This window comes from Rhopalosiphum padi, chromosome 2 (genome assembly GCF_020882245.1).
Source record: "Rhopalosiphum padi isolate XX-2018 chromosome 2, ASM2088224v1, whole genome shotgun sequence".
Taxonomy (NCBI): domain Eukaryota; kingdom Metazoa; phylum Arthropoda; class Insecta; order Hemiptera; family Aphididae; genus Rhopalosiphum; species Rhopalosiphum padi.
This window is the reverse complement of record NC_083598.1, coordinates 67,744,085-67,764,472: the sequence shown is the minus strand read 5'-3', so window position 1 is coordinate 67,764,472 and position 20,388 is coordinate 67,744,085. Positions and strand designations below refer to the sequence as shown.

General features: G+C 29.0%; 3 protein-coding genes across 5 annotated transcripts; all 3 read right to left on the bottom strand.

Annotated features, from left to right (window-relative positions):
* Positions 1 to 485: 485 nt before the first annotated feature.
* On the bottom strand, positions 486 to 4,538 carry LOC132920169 (UDP-glucosyltransferase 2-like). 2 transcript variants are annotated; one of them, XM_060982339.1, is made up of 5 exons: positions 4,250 to 4,538; positions 2,210 to 3,149; positions 1,130 to 1,349; positions 819 to 1,038; positions 486 to 751 (listed from the first exon to the last, which is right to left on the bottom strand). In XM_060982339.1, the coding sequence occupies exons 2-5, from the start codon at positions 3,041 to 3,043 to the stop codon at positions 496 to 498; spliced, it is 1,530 nt and encodes a 509-aa protein (XP_060838322.1). In that variant the 5' UTR covers positions 3,044 to 3,149; positions 4,250 to 4,538; the 3' UTR covers positions 486 to 495. The 2 variants fall into 2 exon arrangements, with proteins under 2 accessions (XP_060838322.1, XP_060838323.1); XM_060982340.1 differs by having other exon boundaries at positions 620 to 751; positions 815 to 1,038; positions 4,250 to 4,537.
* A 2,070-nt stretch (positions 4,539 to 6,608) lies between these two features.
* On the bottom strand, positions 6,609 to 12,691 carry LOC132922504 (UDP-glucosyltransferase 2-like). Of its 2 annotated transcripts, none has more exons than XM_060986068.1 (5): positions 11,438 to 12,691; positions 8,222 to 9,069; positions 7,163 to 7,382; positions 6,828 to 7,047; positions 6,609 to 6,766 (listed from the first exon to the last, which is right to left on the bottom strand). In XM_060986068.1, exons 2-5 carry the CDS (start codon positions 9,041 to 9,043, stop codon positions 6,748 to 6,750), a joined length of 1,281 nt encoding a protein of 426 aa, XP_060842051.1. In that variant the 5' UTR covers positions 9,044 to 9,069; positions 11,438 to 12,691; the 3' UTR covers positions 6,609 to 6,747. The 2 variants fall into 2 exon arrangements, with proteins under 2 accessions (XP_060842051.1, XP_060842052.1); XM_060986069.1 differs by lacking the exon at positions 11,438 to 12,691 and adding an exon at positions 10,114 to 11,424.
* A 238-nt stretch (positions 12,692 to 12,929) lies between these two features.
* Positions 12,930 to 20,388, bottom strand: LOC132922508 (THAP domain-containing protein 2-like). The gene is made up of 7 exons (XM_060986072.1): positions 20,152 to 20,388; positions 19,292 to 19,737; positions 19,053 to 19,222; positions 18,178 to 18,447; positions 17,095 to 17,239; positions 16,845 to 17,011; positions 12,930 to 16,773 (listed from the first exon to the last, which is right to left on the bottom strand). Exons 1-4 carry the CDS (start codon positions 20,214 to 20,216, stop codon positions 18,418 to 18,420), a joined length of 711 nt encoding a protein of 236 aa, XP_060842055.1. The 5' UTR covers positions 20,217 to 20,388; the 3' UTR covers positions 12,930 to 16,773; positions 16,845 to 17,011; positions 17,095 to 17,239; positions 18,178 to 18,417.

The window sequence follows — 20,388 nt, the reverse complement described above, 5'->3', positions numbered from 1 at the left end:
TTTATATTGCAGGTTGCCTATAATCTCATATCAATTTAATTTGTGGGTGACTAGAGTAATAAAATAATATACTCGCCAAAGGGTTAAGATTTTAAGAATAAAAACATGATTTAGTTTATAACAATTATTATGTTCTTAATTAAGTGTAAATTAATACAACTACAACGATATAACAAACCTATATTGTTAAAATTGCACACCATACATAATTTCTTATGTCTAAGAAATTATTAATGAATTATTGCTTTAAATTTTAATGCATTATTTCAAATTGTGATTATATAAATATCATAATAATTTACTATACTCTTCTCTTTAAAACGGCGTCGATCAATGGACATTGGACTACACCACACGTGTAATATTCACGCCGTCGACGGAAACGTCGCTCAATTGCTGATCAGTGATCAGTCTTACATCAACGTTCAAAGTTGGACGATAATTTAAAATGTACAAATTCTTAGCAGACATTTAATTTATTCGCGTTTTGCTTTACTATTTGCTTTTATATTTATAAATAATTTTTAAGCAATAATAAATTATTAACAAAACGATAAACGCAATGAAAAAAATTGTGCTAATTACGTCAACCAAAAAATACTGATACCACGTCAGATTTAGAGCATAAGATTTTAAATGTGGCGCGCCGTTATGACGTAAGACGTACTCAGTCCAGTAAACTACTGAGTCCGCAGGTGACATGGGTCGGTCTTTAAACCGTTCAGAAGCGATTTTAGCGTTTTTCCGATACCTGTATACATTCAAAGGTGTAAATTTTATTATTTTTGTTTTAGAAAAAAATAGTAATTGTTACCTACTTCTCATCGTTGATAATTTGTAAAATTGCGTCTAATAACATGTCTTTAGTTACAGAATAAAGGTCCATAGAAATCGCCATTCCGGCGTCAACTAGATTGCCAATATTTCTCGGTTGATCGTAGAAAAACGGAAATCCAAGTACAGGGACACCTGCGTCCACAGTTTCGTACACTCCCGATATTCCACCATGACTGATAAACATTTTTACATTGGGGTGCACTAATAATGTTAGATTGAAATCAATAACATATTTTTTTTCTGTATATACAACTATAGAATAAATGTCATGATTTAAATATCTTGCACATACAAAGTATGTCGCGTTGTGGAAACCATTTACGCGTCATCACATTCTTCGGTTTGTCTTTCATATCGCCTTCGTATTTCCACAGCACCTTCTGTGGAATTTGAGAAAATGATTCTCGAAATGCGATCAGAACCTTTTCCGGTAACGACGACATTGAAACCAATGAACCAAACGTGAAGTAAATCACGCCATGTGGAGCATCGTCAATAAATTCTAAAATATCCTGTTAACATGTAATTCGATCACATAAAAGTTAACTTCAAAAACAAAAAGGTACACACCTTCTGTTATACATTAGATGTCGTATGGGTCACTGTAATGGGTATGATAAGCTTAATTTCAATAATATATTATTATATGTGAAAAACGATTCTGAGCGGATAGCTATTAGTCATTTATTTTACTTTTAGAATTGAAGTAAGTTGATTAAATTTTAACAACTAACGTGGAACCTCACATTAAATTTTCAAACCTTTTGACTGCACGACGAAAAAAACATTAAAAAAAAAAATTAAAAAAAATTATAGAACTTTTTAAATGTCTATAAATACCGAAAGAAAACAATTTTGTCTAAAACTATTAATTTTTGGTTTTCCTCGGCTATTTGTTTTTTCGTTAATTAAGAAAATTTTGTGGAATTTTTTACTCTTAACCCTTTAAATTATACCAAATAAGTCCAAATTTCTACCAGAAACACACCCAAAGAAAAAAATACACACATAATTGTAAAATCAATAGGTATACTCGTCATCGCTCCGCTCACAATCTAAAAATCATAATACAAGTTCTGTGCCATAGAAAAGGTTAAAGTTTAACAAACTTGTGACATATTCTTATAATATACTTGGTGAAGTTATAAATATATTTTGTGTGATTGTATAGCAGTGTAACAAAAATATTTTACACTACTGAAATAAAATATCATACAAGTACAAGTGATTATTATACATAATAGACCAACCACCAGATTGACGCATACAGTCTCGTTACTCGTTAGTCTCTACTATACACACATATAGATCTGAACTATTAAAGCATATAAATATAATTATAATCTATTATTATTTTTCATGTATTTATTACCTTCGGTATCGATCCTGGCGGGGTCAGATGTATGCCACCAATTTGCACAACGTCTGGAGGCAGTGGCCTGGAAGGTTCGGTGATGAAATGCGTGTTGGTGAAAATCAACGACGGTCTCGTCGGTTCTACGGCGTCGAATGGTCGCGGGTCCGATTTCCGGAGCCTTTGTTCTTCGCTCCACAACAACCATGAACCGCAAACCGTTTGCAGAGTGTTGGAAAAACGGTCGACAAACGTTTTTGGAACTCCGCGCCAGAACAACAAGTTAGAGACAGTCGCTGGGTTGGGGACGTGCCCGAAAAACGAACGCTCCGTATACGTGACGATGGGTGGCGGGACAACGTATATGGAGGGTACACGTAGAACGGTCGCCGCGTACGACACGCAATCCAACTCGAGCACCTCGGCGACCACCGCGTCGAATATCCGCGGCTGGTGGTCGTCCAAGATTTCTCGCATTCTTGGGTGGTCGAATATTATATCGCAGTTAATTCGTGACGAGCTAGCAATGTGAGTCATAATCGTTTGCGTGGACTGACAACTTGTCACCTGTGATGCGTTCAACCCGACCCTCACCTCTGAGTCACCGGAAATGTCCACTTCCGTGTAACCGTCCCGGTCACCATCCACGATCGGTGTAAACACTGTCACGGTGTGGCCGCGGTCGGTCAGCGCCCTCAGAACTCCCCGCATTAGGTTCCAATGGCTGTTGCTGTGGATCGTATGCACCGCAAGAATGTTCGCTGCTCCTACCGACTTCCACTGGTTTCGCTGCGGTTGTAGTGCTTGACATACGTAAAACGCAATCAATACGACTCTAAAGCGCGAGGTCATTGTTTGCAGCAAGGCGCTAATTATTCCTGTAGGACGACCTGTGATTCGAAATTGTTCCTAAACTATACCAGAACTCTAGTTCTGCCTTTCAAGCGGACTGCTGTTACTAGAAAAATGAAATTGTTTATTCCTATATTATTCTATTTTTTTTTTCGTTTCTGGAGTCGTTCTATACGTCAAATGACTTACACTAAAAAAATCAATGATATATTCATATTATATTATGTATACCAATTTTACTTAAAAATTAAATATATAGTCGATCCTCTATTTAACAAATTTGATGGTTCTTTGAAAAAAATTCGTAAAATAGAAATTTGGTTAAAAGAAATAATAATTGTCTTTACTTAAAAAACTAATTTTCACAGTACAAAATGTATGTAAATATGTATGTATGTATATATGTATTTAATATGTATGTATAATAAATATTAATGATGAATTAACTAAAATAAAAAACACCAACAATGACGATGAACGACCAGCGACAACTAGTTAGTGACATTTGAAGTTTATAGTAAGTTTTATAATAAATCCTCTTTTATATATCAACATCGATAACAATAATTTGAGGTAATAAAATTTAACGAGGAACCATAGCATAGGAGCTGTACTCTTTTCTTGATGAGTGTATACTTTATTAATAATAATAGTTTTTAAATTTGTTAAAGAAAAAAAACTAAAAATTAATTCATTAAACAGAAATTTTTCGTTTTATAGCATTTTAGTTTTTGCAGCATTTTTTGAGTTTTTGAAAACAAAATATGAATTTGAAATTTTATTTTAAGATTTTTATAAAACTATAACACATTATAAAGTAAGACAATTAGGGTACTCATAATTTTTATTATATTATCGGACAATAGTTGAAAAGTCAAAACCTAGATAACGAGTCTAAACAACGTCTACGATAAAACTAATATGGATTATTTACAATCACTTTACCTAAATTTCCTGTTTAATAATCTAAAATCGGTAAAATCGGTGTCCAATGATATCGTTCAGTACAAGTTTTTTTTAAATTTATACTAATACTATTATTACTTGTTTAAAAACAAAAATACACTTGTAATATTTTTTTTTAGTAAGCTTAAAGTCATTTTTATAATATATTTTTCGAATTTTTAGAGTCTTTTTTGCATTTTTTTAAGAAGGATTTTTGAGAATTTTATGGCATAAAAACACAGCCTTAGTTTTTACACTTACCTTTAAAATATTTTTATTTATAATTCACATGCTGTTGTTCAACAATTTATTTTTAAATTTAAAATAGAAAATGAAATAGAAAAATAGAAAAAATGAACGTGTAAAAAAACTTCACTTCAAATACAATTTGATATAATTTAATACAAGCACTCAGAGTACTTAACACTTAATTTTAATATCTATGAAATATAAATTAGTTAGAATGAAATTAACATAATATTATTACATTTATAAAATCAACTATACAACATTGCGTGTATGAGTATAACTTATATGAATTTATTTTATAAAATTTATCACATTTTTCCAAATAATGATTATTTTTTATAAATAATAAAAATCGACTTCTTTATATGTTATATTATATGTTTACATTATGTGAATATGTGATATGTACTACTATATGATAATTTGATAAAATCGGTGGTGTAGTGGGGCGTATACACAGGTATACAACGTATACACAATTCTGAATTCTCTGTTTATCTGAAGTGCGTATACCTACTTCTAGAACAATACGCGTATATAGGAATGCATTTATTCTATAAACAGTATATAACAATTTGATAAATAATTTTTAATTAAATAAAAATGTTAAACAAACCTTGTTGATTTGACGATTTACATAATAAAAACAGTTTGTTATATTAGAGCCTAAAGTTATTCATAGTATTTTAGTATATATACGACAGTATAGAATCCAACAAATTATGTACCCAAGAAGTTGGCTGATATAACATAAATCTATAAATGATAACAGAATTCAAAAAGTTGCACAACTCAAATTAAATAAAGAAAAATCTAGTATATGAAGAATTTTATAATTTATTTAATTTGTTTATTTGTTTTTTTAATTGTTATTACTTATTTGTTTATTATTTAGTAAGCTAAGTATGTTAAGTACCTAAATAAATACCAAATATAACAGCAGATTAACATCTTTAATAGTGATTTCCAAAAAAAATGAGATATATAATAATATTTTCCTAAAATTCTATTTCTTGTTTTTTTTTTTTAATTAATAATTTGTATAATCGAAACTTAAAAAGTCTATTAGATTATTTTATTAAAACTTAACTTAGAATATTACTTAAGTACTTACTATTATTTTTATGTATGACTCATAACATAATCATAAAAAAATTAAATGTATAATAATATATTTCTAGGAGAATGATTATAGAGGCTCATTTGCGCAGGATAGTAATATATTATATATTATAATAAATAAAAATAATAATAATTTGAGGGGCGAAGGATGAAGATCCCCAAGCTTACCTATCAAGCACATTTAAGCATATACTTAGTACTTACTCACTAAAAAAATTACGACTACATCACTGGATAAAAGATAATAATATATACATTTTATCAATAAGTGAAAGACTGAAAAAAAAAATTATTATAACTAAACGTGGTACAGAATAATACATAATATTCAGTGACGTATCTAGGGAGGCACAGAGCCCATGACCTCTCTCATTGGTTGTATTTGCATAAAAAACATTAAATAGTAAGTTAATATATTTTTTTTTTTTTTGTATATATAAATGTACTTATTTAATTGAGTTAATATTTATGCAAATTTAAGTTTAAATTACATACAATTAATATTTAATAGTTCTGTGTTCATATTTTCGAACATTTTTTAACGTAGGTATTTAAATATCTAATAATAACGTGTATAAACAATTAAATTAATTACTTAAACAAACGTAACATTTTAGTAATCAACTTTAAATGTAATGATAGTACCTAATATCATTGATTAATCGTAAATAATATTTATAATTACCAATGGTATCACCATTAATGATATTACGTATACCTATCTAAAGGCTTTGGTTATGTGCACCTACGCTAATATGGCCAATATTATGTTTAATTTATAATTATATGGACCATATTTTTATTCTTCCATTGAAAGAGGACCAACAAGCTAACAACCGATAGTATATAGGTTCCTAGGCCCTTAAGGGGCTATAGTTGGTCTTAATCAGATTTTGCTTACATGTAGACATGTTGTTTATGATGTGATGTACGTGTATTGTTTATTTATACGTACGTATTATTCATTAAACTTGTATTCATTTATGTACAATATATCGCATTAGAAACTAATTATACCAATATTTTAATAGCATATATTATTCATAAATATAATACGTATTAACTATTAAAGTAAAGTATTCATTATTTGTGAATAATATCTAACTGCATTGCATTCAAATTTTTATTTTACGGTCTTTCTTTCACAGTAAAACTTAACAATATATTTATACATCATTTTCAGTCCATAATAAATTATAAACAAAACGAAAAACGCAATAAATAAAATTGTGCTTAATACATCAACTAAAAAATATTGATACCATGTCTGATTTAGAGCATGGGATTTTAAATGAGGTGCACCGTTATGACGTAAAACGTACTCAGTCCAGTAAACTACAGAGTCCGCGGGTGACTTGGATCGGTCTTTGAACTGTTCGGAAGCTATTTTAGCGTTTTTTTTGGTACCTATGAATACAGTAAATAGTAATTAGGTAAATATTTTGCTATATTGCACAATTTTTCTTACCTATCGTTAATGACAATCTCCAAAACGGCGTTTAAAAATGTCTCTTCAGTAACAGATAACAGATCCATTGAGATTGCCATTCCGGCGTTCACCAAATTGTCAATATTTCTTGGTTGGTCGTAGTAAAAGGGAAAGCCTAATACAGGCACACCCCCGTCCACAGCTTCGTACACTCCGGATATGCCCCCATGACTGATAAACAGTTTCACATTGGGATGCACTACATAATATAGTCAAATTACATAACTTTTAACAATTAATCATTAATATTAAATGTCAAGTTTTAAACTATATACTATCAACATGAATCATGAATCAAAAATCTATGCACGTACAAAGTATATCACGTTGCGGAAACCATTCCCGTGTCATCACATTCTTCGGTTTGTCTTTCATTTCTCCTTCGTATTTCCACAACACCTTTTGCGGAACTTGAGCGAGTGCCTTTCGGAACGCGTTCTGAACATTTTCCGGTAACGACGACATCGAAACCACCGAACCAAACGTGAAGTAAATCACTCCATGAGGCGCATCATCAATGAATTCCAAAATGTCCTGTCAACAAGTAAATTTATTGTTTTATAAAATAACTTCGTAAAAATCATAACAGGTACTGTTTCGTAGGATATGTGGATTGGCAAACAACCTAATAGTACTGCGTGTATGTATCACGTACTTGTAAAAACTAAGAATACATAATGTCATAAATCATAATATAAGGTGCAACACCAGCGTGTGTTGTCTCAGTGTTTCAAAGTAGTATAAGTTCAAAGTACAGGTATTCCTATTTACGCGGCATTTGTTTTAGAATTTAAAATTTATTTTCAAAAACTTATATTAGTGATGATAGCATTGATTTTATAATATATTATTTTTATTATAAGATCAATGGTGATAGTAATGATATGGCATCATATAGGAAAATGATGTTTTTTATTAGGGTATAAGTTCTTAATCTTCAATATCGTAGTTTTGAAAAAATAAAAAATGTTTCTATTAAAGATTTCTATGGAAAGAAATTTTAGTTAGGTTAAAACAGTTTATTCTATTATTAATGGTATTTAAATTTAATTTAAATATAAAAAAAAAAGAAGTATTGAAGCAACGTGACTTTTTGTTATTATAGTTACCTTTTTTAAATACGTGATAATAATAGTATAGATTTAATTATATGATTTTTATTTTTTATTATAGGTACCTAAATTATAAGAAAAGAAGTATTGTTAGTGTTGTTACTTTTATTTTGATGCTATATGTTGTATAAAATAGTGTTTATAAGACAAAAAATAGTTATTGTAGTAATTTTCAACGCCTGATTTACGAAAAATATAACCACCCCTTGACACTTGTTTCTGCACACGCCTCTAGATCTCACGGTATTCATTTAATATTACCTTCGGTATCGGCTCTGGCGGAGTTAAATGAATGCCGCCGATCTGGATGACGTCGGGCGTTAGCGGCCTAGCCGGTTCAGTAATGAAATGTGTGTTGGTGAAAATTATCGACGGTTTGACCAGGTCTATGGCATCATACGGTTGAGGGCTGGCAAGACGGAGCTGCCGTTCGTTGTACCACTTCAGCGTTGAACAGTATACCGTCAGCACCACGTTGGCAAAACGTTGTGCAAACGTTATCGGAACGCCGTGACCTGACAGAACGTGCCCCACGACCGCCGGATTTGAAACGTGGCCGGTCAAAGGACGTTCCAGGTACGTGACGATCGGTGGCGGAACAACATACACCATAGGGACGCGGAGCACGGTGGCCATGTACGCCACACACTCGGACACCAGTGGTTCGGTGATGACTAAATCGAATTCCCTCGTCGATGCGCCTTTCAAAATGTCCGCCATACGTGGATGTTTGTAAATCGTATCGCAATTCGTCCGGGTGGCTATCTCCATGTTCGCCATCAACTTTCGCGTGGTTCCGAAGTTTTCGATCAAGAACGAGGCATCTAGACCGAGTCGCGGTCCCGTTTCCTCGGACACGTCCACTTCGATATAACCGTCTCGGTCACCATCTAGAAACTGTGTGAACACAGTTACGGTGTGGCCGCGGTCAGTCAACACCCGCAGCACAGCCCGCATCACGTTCCAGTGGCTCTTACCAGGAATCGTCTGCACTGCCAGGATGTTTGCGGCATTGACAGGAGTACGTTGAAGCAGCGCTGGACACACGCAAATCGCAATCAACACCGCTGCGAAGCTCGGCATGGTTTATTTTCTACTGTTACTGTATTCTATTATAAACATATGTAGGTAATAGGTAATATGATATTACCCATACATCAAGGGCGCAAATAATAGGGGATGAAGGGGTAGATTCTCCAGTCTTATTTTACTCATTTTTTTTTTTTTTTTTTGGAAGTGATGTCAAGTCCAGTTTTCTACTAAAAAAAAATGTAAAACCCTTTCCCCGCCTAAGGAAAATACTTAATTGAAAAATGTTCATACATATCATACTATTCATTTGTAGGTCAGGTAGGTAGTTTAATTTTTGTTCCTGATATTTCGGGGGGGAGGGTTAAACACCCATACCCCCTCAACATTTGTGCCTGTATATGATACTTATCTATATGATATAGGTATACCTACAATAAATGCTGTTTGTAAAATTTTAAAAATCAGTAAACGGTAATTTTTAATTGTATATTATATTTTAGTTGTAAATGTTAAATGGTTTTCCTACATAACCTGGTAAAAATGTTAATGAATAAAATCTTTTGGAAAAATTTAAATCAAAACTCTGGTAAGAGTTAGTTAGTTGAAAAAAATCTTTCTTTTTTAGTAATTTTCAACGGCAAATTAGTAAACAACTAAAGATACATTTTAAGAAGCATTTAAATTTTTTTTTAATTTAAATGATTTTAGCTCTCAATATGTATACATATAGATATTTCATATTATATAATAAATTGCTAGTATTCGAAATTTTCTGCTCCAATAACTTATTTAAAATAAAATTTATTATTTTCATTTTATTTAATATTTACTGTTATGTAGTAAATTATAAATTATTATAGAAATCTATTCAAGTACAATTTATTCAAACATTGCCATAATTTCAAATTTTCTTGAAGATAAGTATCATTCTTTTAATATCTATAACAAAAAATAATTCAAAAGTATTTGGAATAATTTTGTAGTAGCCAGTAGATAGATATAATTATTATTTAAATACCTAAAATACCTTATTCGAGTTTCGAGGTACCTATCTACTATTTTTGAATTATTAGTATTCATAGAATTTACTTTACTACATAATACACTCATTAGGTACTCACCAAGATATGAAATGTTGAAAGCCAATCAGTCATCAGTCATCACTATTTTAGTTAAAGATTCAATAATTTAAAATGGAGGTAACTAATGAAATAATGCAAACACCGTAGTAGTTACATCATAAAAACTATATAAAATATATTTTGGTAAACCGTATAGTGGCTTACACAGTTCTAATTTAATATTAATAATATTTTAAATTATACAGTGAAATCCACTGAAACCTGTATAATAATGAATAATCACGAAACCATCAAAAGTGTCCGTTGAAGGTTTTAGTATTTTTATGAAAAAAAAAAAAACTGATAGTAGATATTACATAATATTACACATAAGTGCAAGGTACACACATAGGTAACTAAACACTAAACATACATCATACATGGCTACATAATTATAAATATACACAAATAACGTTTGGCGATATAATAGTATTTAAAAACCTTGATGTATAATAATATATAATATATAGGAATGGTATCTCTCTAGGAATATTGATGTACGTGGTCGTAATCTTTACCATGAAATATATAGTTTATTGGTTAGGTACCAAGGTATCACTGGTATCAGAGAGAAATATTTGCTATTTACTACATGTGCCATAATAGAAACGGGTCCATTATAACTTATAGACAGATCAAACTACACTGGAATACATATTTTTGTAGATACTTGCCATTTAGTCCGTTGAGAGAGGTTCCGTTAAATCCAAGTTTCACAGTACCTAGTTATTTAATGCTGATAATGCCAAGGTTAAAAAACAATAATATTGTTCAATATAAAAGATAAAATAAAATAATAAATAATTTAAATTACACACTATAATATTACATAGGTAACCTATATTCGCTGTTCAATGATATGCACACTAATTAATTATAATTTTTAATATAATCATTATACTGATGGTGTATTAAGAGAACAAATTACGTAGAAATATCCTACATATAGATGAGAGGAAGGACAAAATAAAAAATGTTCAAGTGTGTAATAACGCAAAAATTCGAGAAATTAAAAAATAAAATGAGAAGCCAATAGTGAGATTATATTAATTTTAAAGTGACAAGTGGCAGGGACACAAGCCTTGAATAAATGTCTGATCTGTAGAACCATTTTCCTACACTTATAAGTGCTGGGGAATTATGGTGACCAATCAGATGTAAATATTAATATTATTTAAATGTACGCTATTACCTTCCTCCTGATGGTCGGAGGGCTCTCGAGATCGTGATTCGAGAATATGATCAAATACACTGTAGTAATTAAAAGTGGAAAAAGCAGATGTACACAAATTAACGCAAATAAAATGATGCTCATGCACCTTACCTTATTCGCTGTTGAATTCCTTAACCTGTAGTTGTCTTAATAAAACCAGAGAGTGTTAAACACACGGATCCAAATAAAAAACAACATTGTAGTATTTCGTTGGAGTGAAAATGGTCCAGTTGTCGCTCGCAGTCAGTCTCCGGTGTGGTGGGTGTGTTACGGTGCTCGTGCACTCTATTAAAATTGCTGGTGTTCCTGCACTCAGGAGAAAGACGTCACCCCAAAGGGTGGTGCGTCTGCACTGGTGAGAGAAAACGACGTGGTCAAGCCTGCCAGAGTCGCAGGCGGCTCCATCAAAGGCCACCGCGTCTTTAGAGAAATCGGCTTTCTCCCCGACGACGGAGATGCTCATTGGACCATTCCTTGTCTCTGGCGGCACACGAAATAGGTCACACGCTTTGTGCCATATTGTCACAATAACGTGTGAGTTCCTACGTGACCAAACAATGTAAATCGTTTCTTTCATCAGTGATTAAGGGCGATTATAGATAAAGTTTTTATTGACGGCTATCTGCGTGCGACAACCTTACCGTTAATTATTCAATAAAATAATAAAATATACAATAAATTATGATGTGTAAGCATATCATTACAAGTGTTAGCTAAATAAAGGTTCAATTTTACATAAATATATAAATGTATGAATAATTCATGTTTGCCATAAAGTTAATTTAAAATAAATTTCAATAAGTTCTTAAAAAAAAAAAAAAAATTTATTATTCAGTTTCCTTAAATAAAAACTGCAAATTTCTTCGTTTCATTCCAAACATATTATAATGACATCCTGAATGAAATTATCTTTGTTCAAGTTCAGATGATTAAGATAAACAATTTATCTTATGCTATCTAGGTTATTAGGTAATATTATGGCAGAATTTATTAAATTATAAATTCATATTTTTTCGGGGGTGGGGCAAGTGCTCCGTTTTCCACCCTCAATGGGCACCCATCATGGTATAAAGCATTACAGTCTATGGCCACATTATATACACTCTTTACACATGTAGCTACTGTCCAACTCAAATTGTGTAAGAAATTAATGCAAAGTATATCAATATCATGAACTATAAGATCGTCATTACTCATATTCATCATCAAAATATTTGATTGAAATATGATCAATGCATATTGAACTTACTACTTCTACTAACTACTTCAGCATATACAGTATACATTTCAAATATCCGTAACAACTCATCATATAAATTTTTTTATACATAAAAGCTTAACATGATGTACAGACAAATGACGTACCCAATGGCATATATAGAAATTAATTTCAGGGGGGGGGGGGGGGGGGTTGGAAAAAATTTCCATTCTTAAATTCCTATTAATTATACAATCAAAACCAATGTCCGTACCAACCATACAGTTCAAGGGGTTTTGAACCGCTACCCCCCCCCCCCATATGCGCCACTAGACGTACCTTGTCCTTATCCTAAAAATAGTTGTTGTTTCAAATAAAAATCTATACCAAATAATACTAGACGAATAAAAAAAAAAATGTTTCACATTTTATAATAGAAAAATTACACATTCTCGCATGGCTTCTAAAAAATTATGTACGAGTACACATGTTATATGTAATAAGTACCACTCCAATAAATTCATACAGTAGAATCTCGGTAATCCGACAGATATCAGACCACGCTAACGCTACTGTCGGATTAACAAAAACAGCGAATTAATGAGGGTTCAAATAAAAACGCATTTTTAAATATTGAAAAATTAAAAAATGAATAATCTTATTGTACTTCAACGTTAACTGAATAAAAATAAAGTATCTAATAGGTTTATTCGGATTTAATCTGTTATTACTTATAGTTTTATCGTTTACGATAGTATAAAGTTATAACTTTATATACAAATACAATACATATTGATACATATAGATTAATATAGTAGGGTTACTGGACGTATCGAATTATCGAACGGCCGGATTACCGAGATTCTACTGTACTTATGCATACAAGATACAACACACTATTAAATCTTAACTTATAAAATGTATTCTACTTCAAAATATGGTTGTATAAACTACTTTTACATTTTTTTAAAGTACCAAAGAGTAGGAATTACAAAAAAATTTTTAAAAAAAATACTTGGGTATAAAATAAAAAATGCCTTCATTCTAATGGTAACATATTTTATAATTATAAAATAACATAATTTATAATAAGATTTTTGGGGGGAAAAACTATTTTAATATACTATGTACAATTATTATCCAGTCTGAATTGTAATAATAATAAAATAATAATATTTTATTGTAACCAAAATATATACATTGAACATACCTATTCTTTTACATTTAAGGTTACTAAACCCCTCTCCTATAAGCTAATGCTTGTTGTGGGGTTTTGAAGTTCAATTAATTTATTTAATTATTATTAAGTAGGTTTGCTACATAAAATTATAATAATTATAATTAGTAACCTAAATTAAATCTGATAAGAAATTATACAATCTTATTATATAAAATAAAAATGTTGATGCGACCCAAACCATAGACATAATATGTATATGGCCCAAACAGATAATAGAAAACAAAAAATATCAATAAAAGTAATATTAATAGAATTTAAAACTAAAATATATGATTCACACATTTGTAATATTAATTTATTAATAAAGTTTTTATACAATAAAAAATTTATGTATTGGATACAACACAAATTTTATAAAAGTTCGAATGTTTTATAAATAATTCTAACATATAATGGATTCATTTTAACAAAATTGGATTTATATTTATACTTAGTCAAATCAACATTTTCTTTTTTTTGGTATCTTGTACGATAGTCATAATTTGTTGGTATAAGTAAATGTTTATATTTGTTAATGTTCACTTTTTAAAATTTTGTATTTTTAAGATGTTATGAATGATATATTTATTAATTGATGGGTTATTTAGTATATATTTAATCAGTCTATTAGTTGTTCTCAGAGCCGTAGCTAGGGCTTGGAGAAACTGGCCCAGGCCGGGGACGCAACGAAAAAAGGGGCGCAAAATCCAGAATAAAATATACTATATATTATACCAATTATTAATAACATAAATTTTATTTAGAATATGGGCAAAATAATTATACTAGAATAGCTACGCTATAGTACTTTATTATGGCGTATTGTGTACAAAAATATTACAATTTACAAGTGTTTACAAAATAATATATCATTATAATATAACATCGAGACACTGAGTGCCCGAATGATATTTTAAGAACTGTTAGTTGCCGATAATGTGTTTTGTTTTGTGTAATTGTTAATATAATGATTTTCAAAATCGATTATTATTATTAACTCATAGTTGCATGTTTAATTTAAAATTAGGATTCTAAATGTTTTATTTTTATATTTAAATGACCTTCATCAATTTATTCATATTTATGGGTGGTAGATAACTACTCCTATTTTAATATTTAGTCTTTTTGTATCAGTCCATGAAAGGAAACACTTGAGGAAGAAATTTTAGTAAAATTATTAAAAACTATCTAAGGTCTACAATGTCACAGGAAAAATTGACTAATATGAGTATTATATCGATTGAACGTGAATTGGCTTCAAAAATTTATTTTGAAAATATTATAGATGAATTTGTTACTAAAAAAGCACAAAAATTGAAATTTTGAAATGTATAAAAGTATAATTATTTTTTAAATTATTATATAAGGCTATAATAAGTTTGGCAGTGTTTTTTTTGTTAATAAATATAATAATTATTATAATAGCTAATAAAAATAAAATAAAATAACGAATGTATAAATCTTTTATGTGTGTAAGTACGTGGGCGAGGGAGGGGGTAAATAATTTTTACAAGGGCGGATATGTTAAATGGCCAGGAGCGAAAATGAACATTGCTACGGCTCTGGTTGTTCTTTTTAAATTTCTTATATATTTAGAATAAGTGGAATGCCAGATTTCAATACCAAAATTTAAAATTGATTGTATTAATGATAGATATATAATACATTTATGTTGTGTATTAGTGTATTACATATATATAATATATCTAATATCTTTTAGAATACAAAAGAATTTTCTAATATTTTTTGTTAAACAGTTTATATGAGTACACCATTTTAATTTATTAACGTAATGTAACCCAAGGTATTTAATGTTATCAACTTCTGCTAATAAAATACATTCCATTTCACAGTTGGAGTATTTACAAAAAGATGAATAAACGTATATTTTTTCTTCATTTTTGTTACTATTAGTATTATTAATTATGAAGTGCATTGTGCATATATTTAGTTTTGTTTAGGTTTAGTTCCAATAAATTAATATCGAACCATGATTTTCTATGGTTTACAATCATGTTTGTTCTAAAATATAGTTACTATATTATATATTATATTATTGTGCATTGTATGATTTATCAGGGATTAATATAACAGTGTCATCTGCAAAACAAATTATTTTAGCAATAAGCATTAAGTCAAATAAGTCATTAATAAATATTATGAAGAATAATGTTCCCAGGCTGTACCTTGTTACCAGTAACCTAGTTACTATTAAATAATTGCTATAGGTATTATTCATTTTAACTGTGTTCTGTTGAATAATACTAGATAGGAACTTAGTACTTTAAGAAATTATAAATAGTATTTTTATCAGGTGAAATATAGCAGAGATTTAAAACTGTTGTATAATTGACAGTTGTGGTGTATTTAATATATTTAATAATGTAAGATTCAACTAAATTTTTTTTATGATTATTAATAAATATATGATCAAGACAAGATTTGAAGTTAATTGATATTCTTGTGTAATTGTTTATACATGAGATCAGATTAAAACAAGCCATTGTATCTCAATAGTTATTAACAATATTAGAATTGTCTAATATAATATGTATGTTTATATCACCACTTATAACAAGGTGTTTAATATTTAAGTCAGTTGTAAGTATTTTTTTCAAATTAATTAGTAAAATTTATAAATTAGTATTTATAATAGTAATAATAAAAGTAACAAAAATAAATATTATAAAAGAGAAAGGAATAAGAAATAATTAAAATAAGATTATACAAATGCAGTATTATTTTAATAAACATTCAACACTCTTATTAATATCTATCACCATTAGTTGCAATAATGTACTCACACGCGCGCCCATATCACCTTTTTTCTTCAAAAATACTCCACTGCTGTTCAGCCAAACATATTTGTAATTTTATTTACTTGCTACTTGCTTAGTAGCACATAATATTTTTATATTCTCCAACAACAGTTGATCATTTAAATACATACAGATTGAATATAAGTCAGTTGAAATTATAGGTTTGATCCTACATTGGGTTTTGAAATCTTTAACTAATTCTTCTTTTTTGCTGTTATTAAAATGTACAATAATGTTGATATTTTAATCATTACGCATTTAAGTGCAAAATAATTTACTTACATGATCCTCTTTTAAGTTAATATTTACTAAACTTGACAATGTCACTAGTATATCAAACAGGGATTCATTTGCAGTTTTGGAAATTCCACAAATATCTAAGTTATTCATTAATTTCACCTGTTCGTTTATATTATGACTCCTTTTTAGCGAATTAACTTTTTCTGCATCTTAATATATTTATAATCAAATTTAGTTAACTTTTTACCACAAATTAAATTTATTATAACTCAAAATATTTTTTCTCAGATACCTTTAATTTATTTAATATAGAATACACTATCACCGACATGTAAGTTTGATATATTGTACCACACAGATATGGAAGTTTGCAGCTTACTGATATATAGTTTGTTGAAGTGGCTAAGCAAACATAAGTACTGCTTGTTGATCTGGAACTAATTATTAATAATAAATGTAAAAAAATTGTAATAATTTAAATGGTTATGTTGCTGTGAATGTTGACAACTGTTGGTGAAGGCTGGCAGTCACCTGGTGAATGTCTACATACATCTAATACATTGGTGAATGTTGATAAATTAAAATAATACAGACATTTACTAGTGGATGCTGACATTTACATTAGGATTTTGATCAATGTTTTCATATACAATACGGTTTTGGTTAATGTTGACATAGGTACGTATTAGTACATATTAGTATACAAGTATGTAGTACTATAGTTGAATATAATCTTATATTAAAAATAGAAACAACTTATGTTTAATTAAATCAACTTGTTGATCCCTTTATACATCAATGATTGATATCAAATTTTCTTTACACACTGAAAACTAGTTTCTGGTGTTATAACCTATGTTTATAAATTTATCTTTTGAAATTTTCACTTCATTTATTAAAAATTAATGTTTTTCAATCAATAAAAAAAAAGAATTATTATGTCTTTTTTTAGATATTAAATCATTAGATTTATTATACAATATTTTACACATGTTTTCCATTACAAAAAAATTTCATACAATAAAATATATAACTATGTTGAATGAAAATATCATACTAAATGATAAGCAAGGCAGCGTAACATAGAGGTTATCCAGATATAATGAGTAGTTGGGTAAGGTATTAAACTAATAAAATATTTTATTGAAATTATCAACTTGTACACTACTTTATACTGCATAGGTACTAGTTAGTATATTATAGTTAGTGTATACTGTATTATAATTATGACTTTTACGTTATTCCTAAATTAGATTAAATAATATTGGCATTACCAACATTCACCAATGACATTGGTGTATGACAACACTAACAGGGCACTATCAGCATTCACTAATTGCGGACGTTCACAGTAACAGTTATATTTTAACCTTACTTGAACATAATTATTACTAGCCACCGTTCCATAAATTCCATCTTTAGGTTTTCAAATTTAAATTTGAGAAGATTATCATTTTTTTTTTCTTTTGGTATATCACAATTTGTTAACAGCAACATTTTTGGTATATGTTCTAGAAGTAATATATTATAGGTATGATTTAAATTTTGATAAATTCAACTTTACAATTGAAATCCTTTAAACATTTTTATTCATATTTATTATAGGTATTTAATTTTAGTAACGAATCATTATGTCCAATTGTCCCTGCAACAACAAAAATGTTTTGTTTAACTTTTATAAAAAGGTACTATTTATAATAAATAATAACTATTATTAGAATAAATAATAACTATTATTAGATACATGCATATAATAACAATATACACTATAATATAGTGACTATACAATTTCTAATTATTTTTTTTCTGTGGTTATTTATATTTATTAAATAGCTTATTATTATCATTTCTCCAGTCTCCATTTTGGCCACACTTTACTTGCCTCCCATCAATTCAAACTTTCATTGAATAACTTTCCACAACAATCCTATGATTTATGACATTACACAGCTTATTCTCCCTTTTTAAATCTCCCAACATCAGACATTTATTCTCATCTCAATACATTAATATTATACTCCCCATAATATCTTTATTTAAACAAATAAGCTTTATAATTTAAAGTGGCTAATTAATCAAAATAATTACTATTATTATCTGCTTATATATTACTATTACTATTTTTTTTTATTTTTCAATAAAGTTAAAATAAAAAAGTTATCATTACGTTTTTAATCACTACTGAGTTATACTTTATGGGTCACATAGTATAATATAATAATATAAATCAAAGGTATACAAAAAACTAACCTTTAAATTTTCAATTGTCGAGGCATATCGTCTAATTTTTTGATGAAGAACTTTTACTTTTTTTCTTAAATCATGTATAGTTTTTTTTTGTGTTATCGCAATGTTTTCCCAATTTTTTTCTGGAGGTTGAAAAGTTATTTTGAAACTTTCTGGCATTTTAAAGCCAGGATCTAAAATAATTTTAAAATATAATACAATGATAAATAATTGTTTGATGACAAAATAAAGATACAAATTACTTTCAATATTTTTTAATATTTGTATATTTGATTTGGATACATCTAACATTCGTAATTCATCAGTATATACAGTATGGGCTACACATTTTGATGGAGTAATTGTTTTTTTAAAATCTATATCCTCAGATATAATTGATTCCTCAGGAAGTTTCAATACATACGTATGGTCTGATAAATTACTATGACGTTTTCTTGCAGGCAATCGGGAGGATTTTAATGCCGAATCCATAGTCACTTTTTTTGGTAAAGTAGTTTGTCTTTCATTATTCTGACAGTTGAAAATACTTGGAATGGCAATATTTGTTAACTTAATAAGATCGGGTCTTTTTTGATAATCGTTAGTAGTAAAATGTGCTTCACAAATCAAAGTATTATTTGTAGGAACAAAGTTTTCTCTATGAAGTGCTTGTATCCACTGTAGTCTACGGTTTTCATCCTTAGGAAATCTATCAAAACAATCAAATATTAGAGACTTGTACAAGTAGCCGTAACAGTGCCAAAACATATTTTACCAACCGATTCAAATTTAAAAATGTGTATATCTATCTGCCTGCCTTTACTACAATACTATCTCTTCAAAGCATAGTATTACAATAATGGCATAATAGGCACGAAGAACTTAGTTCATAATAACTCATTGTAATTATAAAATTAATTAACCCTAAATCTACTCATTTGACCACAGAATTTTCATAATTCAATATTAAGTTATTAGAACCGGGCAACCGGCTGGATCTAATGTATAAAGCCACTGTTGGTAAACAATAACTTTTAATTGAAAATCTAACTACTGATAATAGAAAATAGATATGAATATATGATTGTATGATACGCAAGGAAGCATATCCAATGTCACATACCTGAAATACTTAATTTTACCATTGCCCTTACTCTTGCAACCACGTACACAACAAGAAGTTGGCATTTTTAAATGTATGTTATAAACTGTTAACGACTGTCAAGTATAATGTTTAATCAAAATTAAAATTATACGAAATCTGTTAATTTTAAAATGTTAAAAAAATTTATATTAAAACGTTTAAACGAAACGAATTACCATGTCCATGTGACATACAAATCACTTTTATTGATAATAT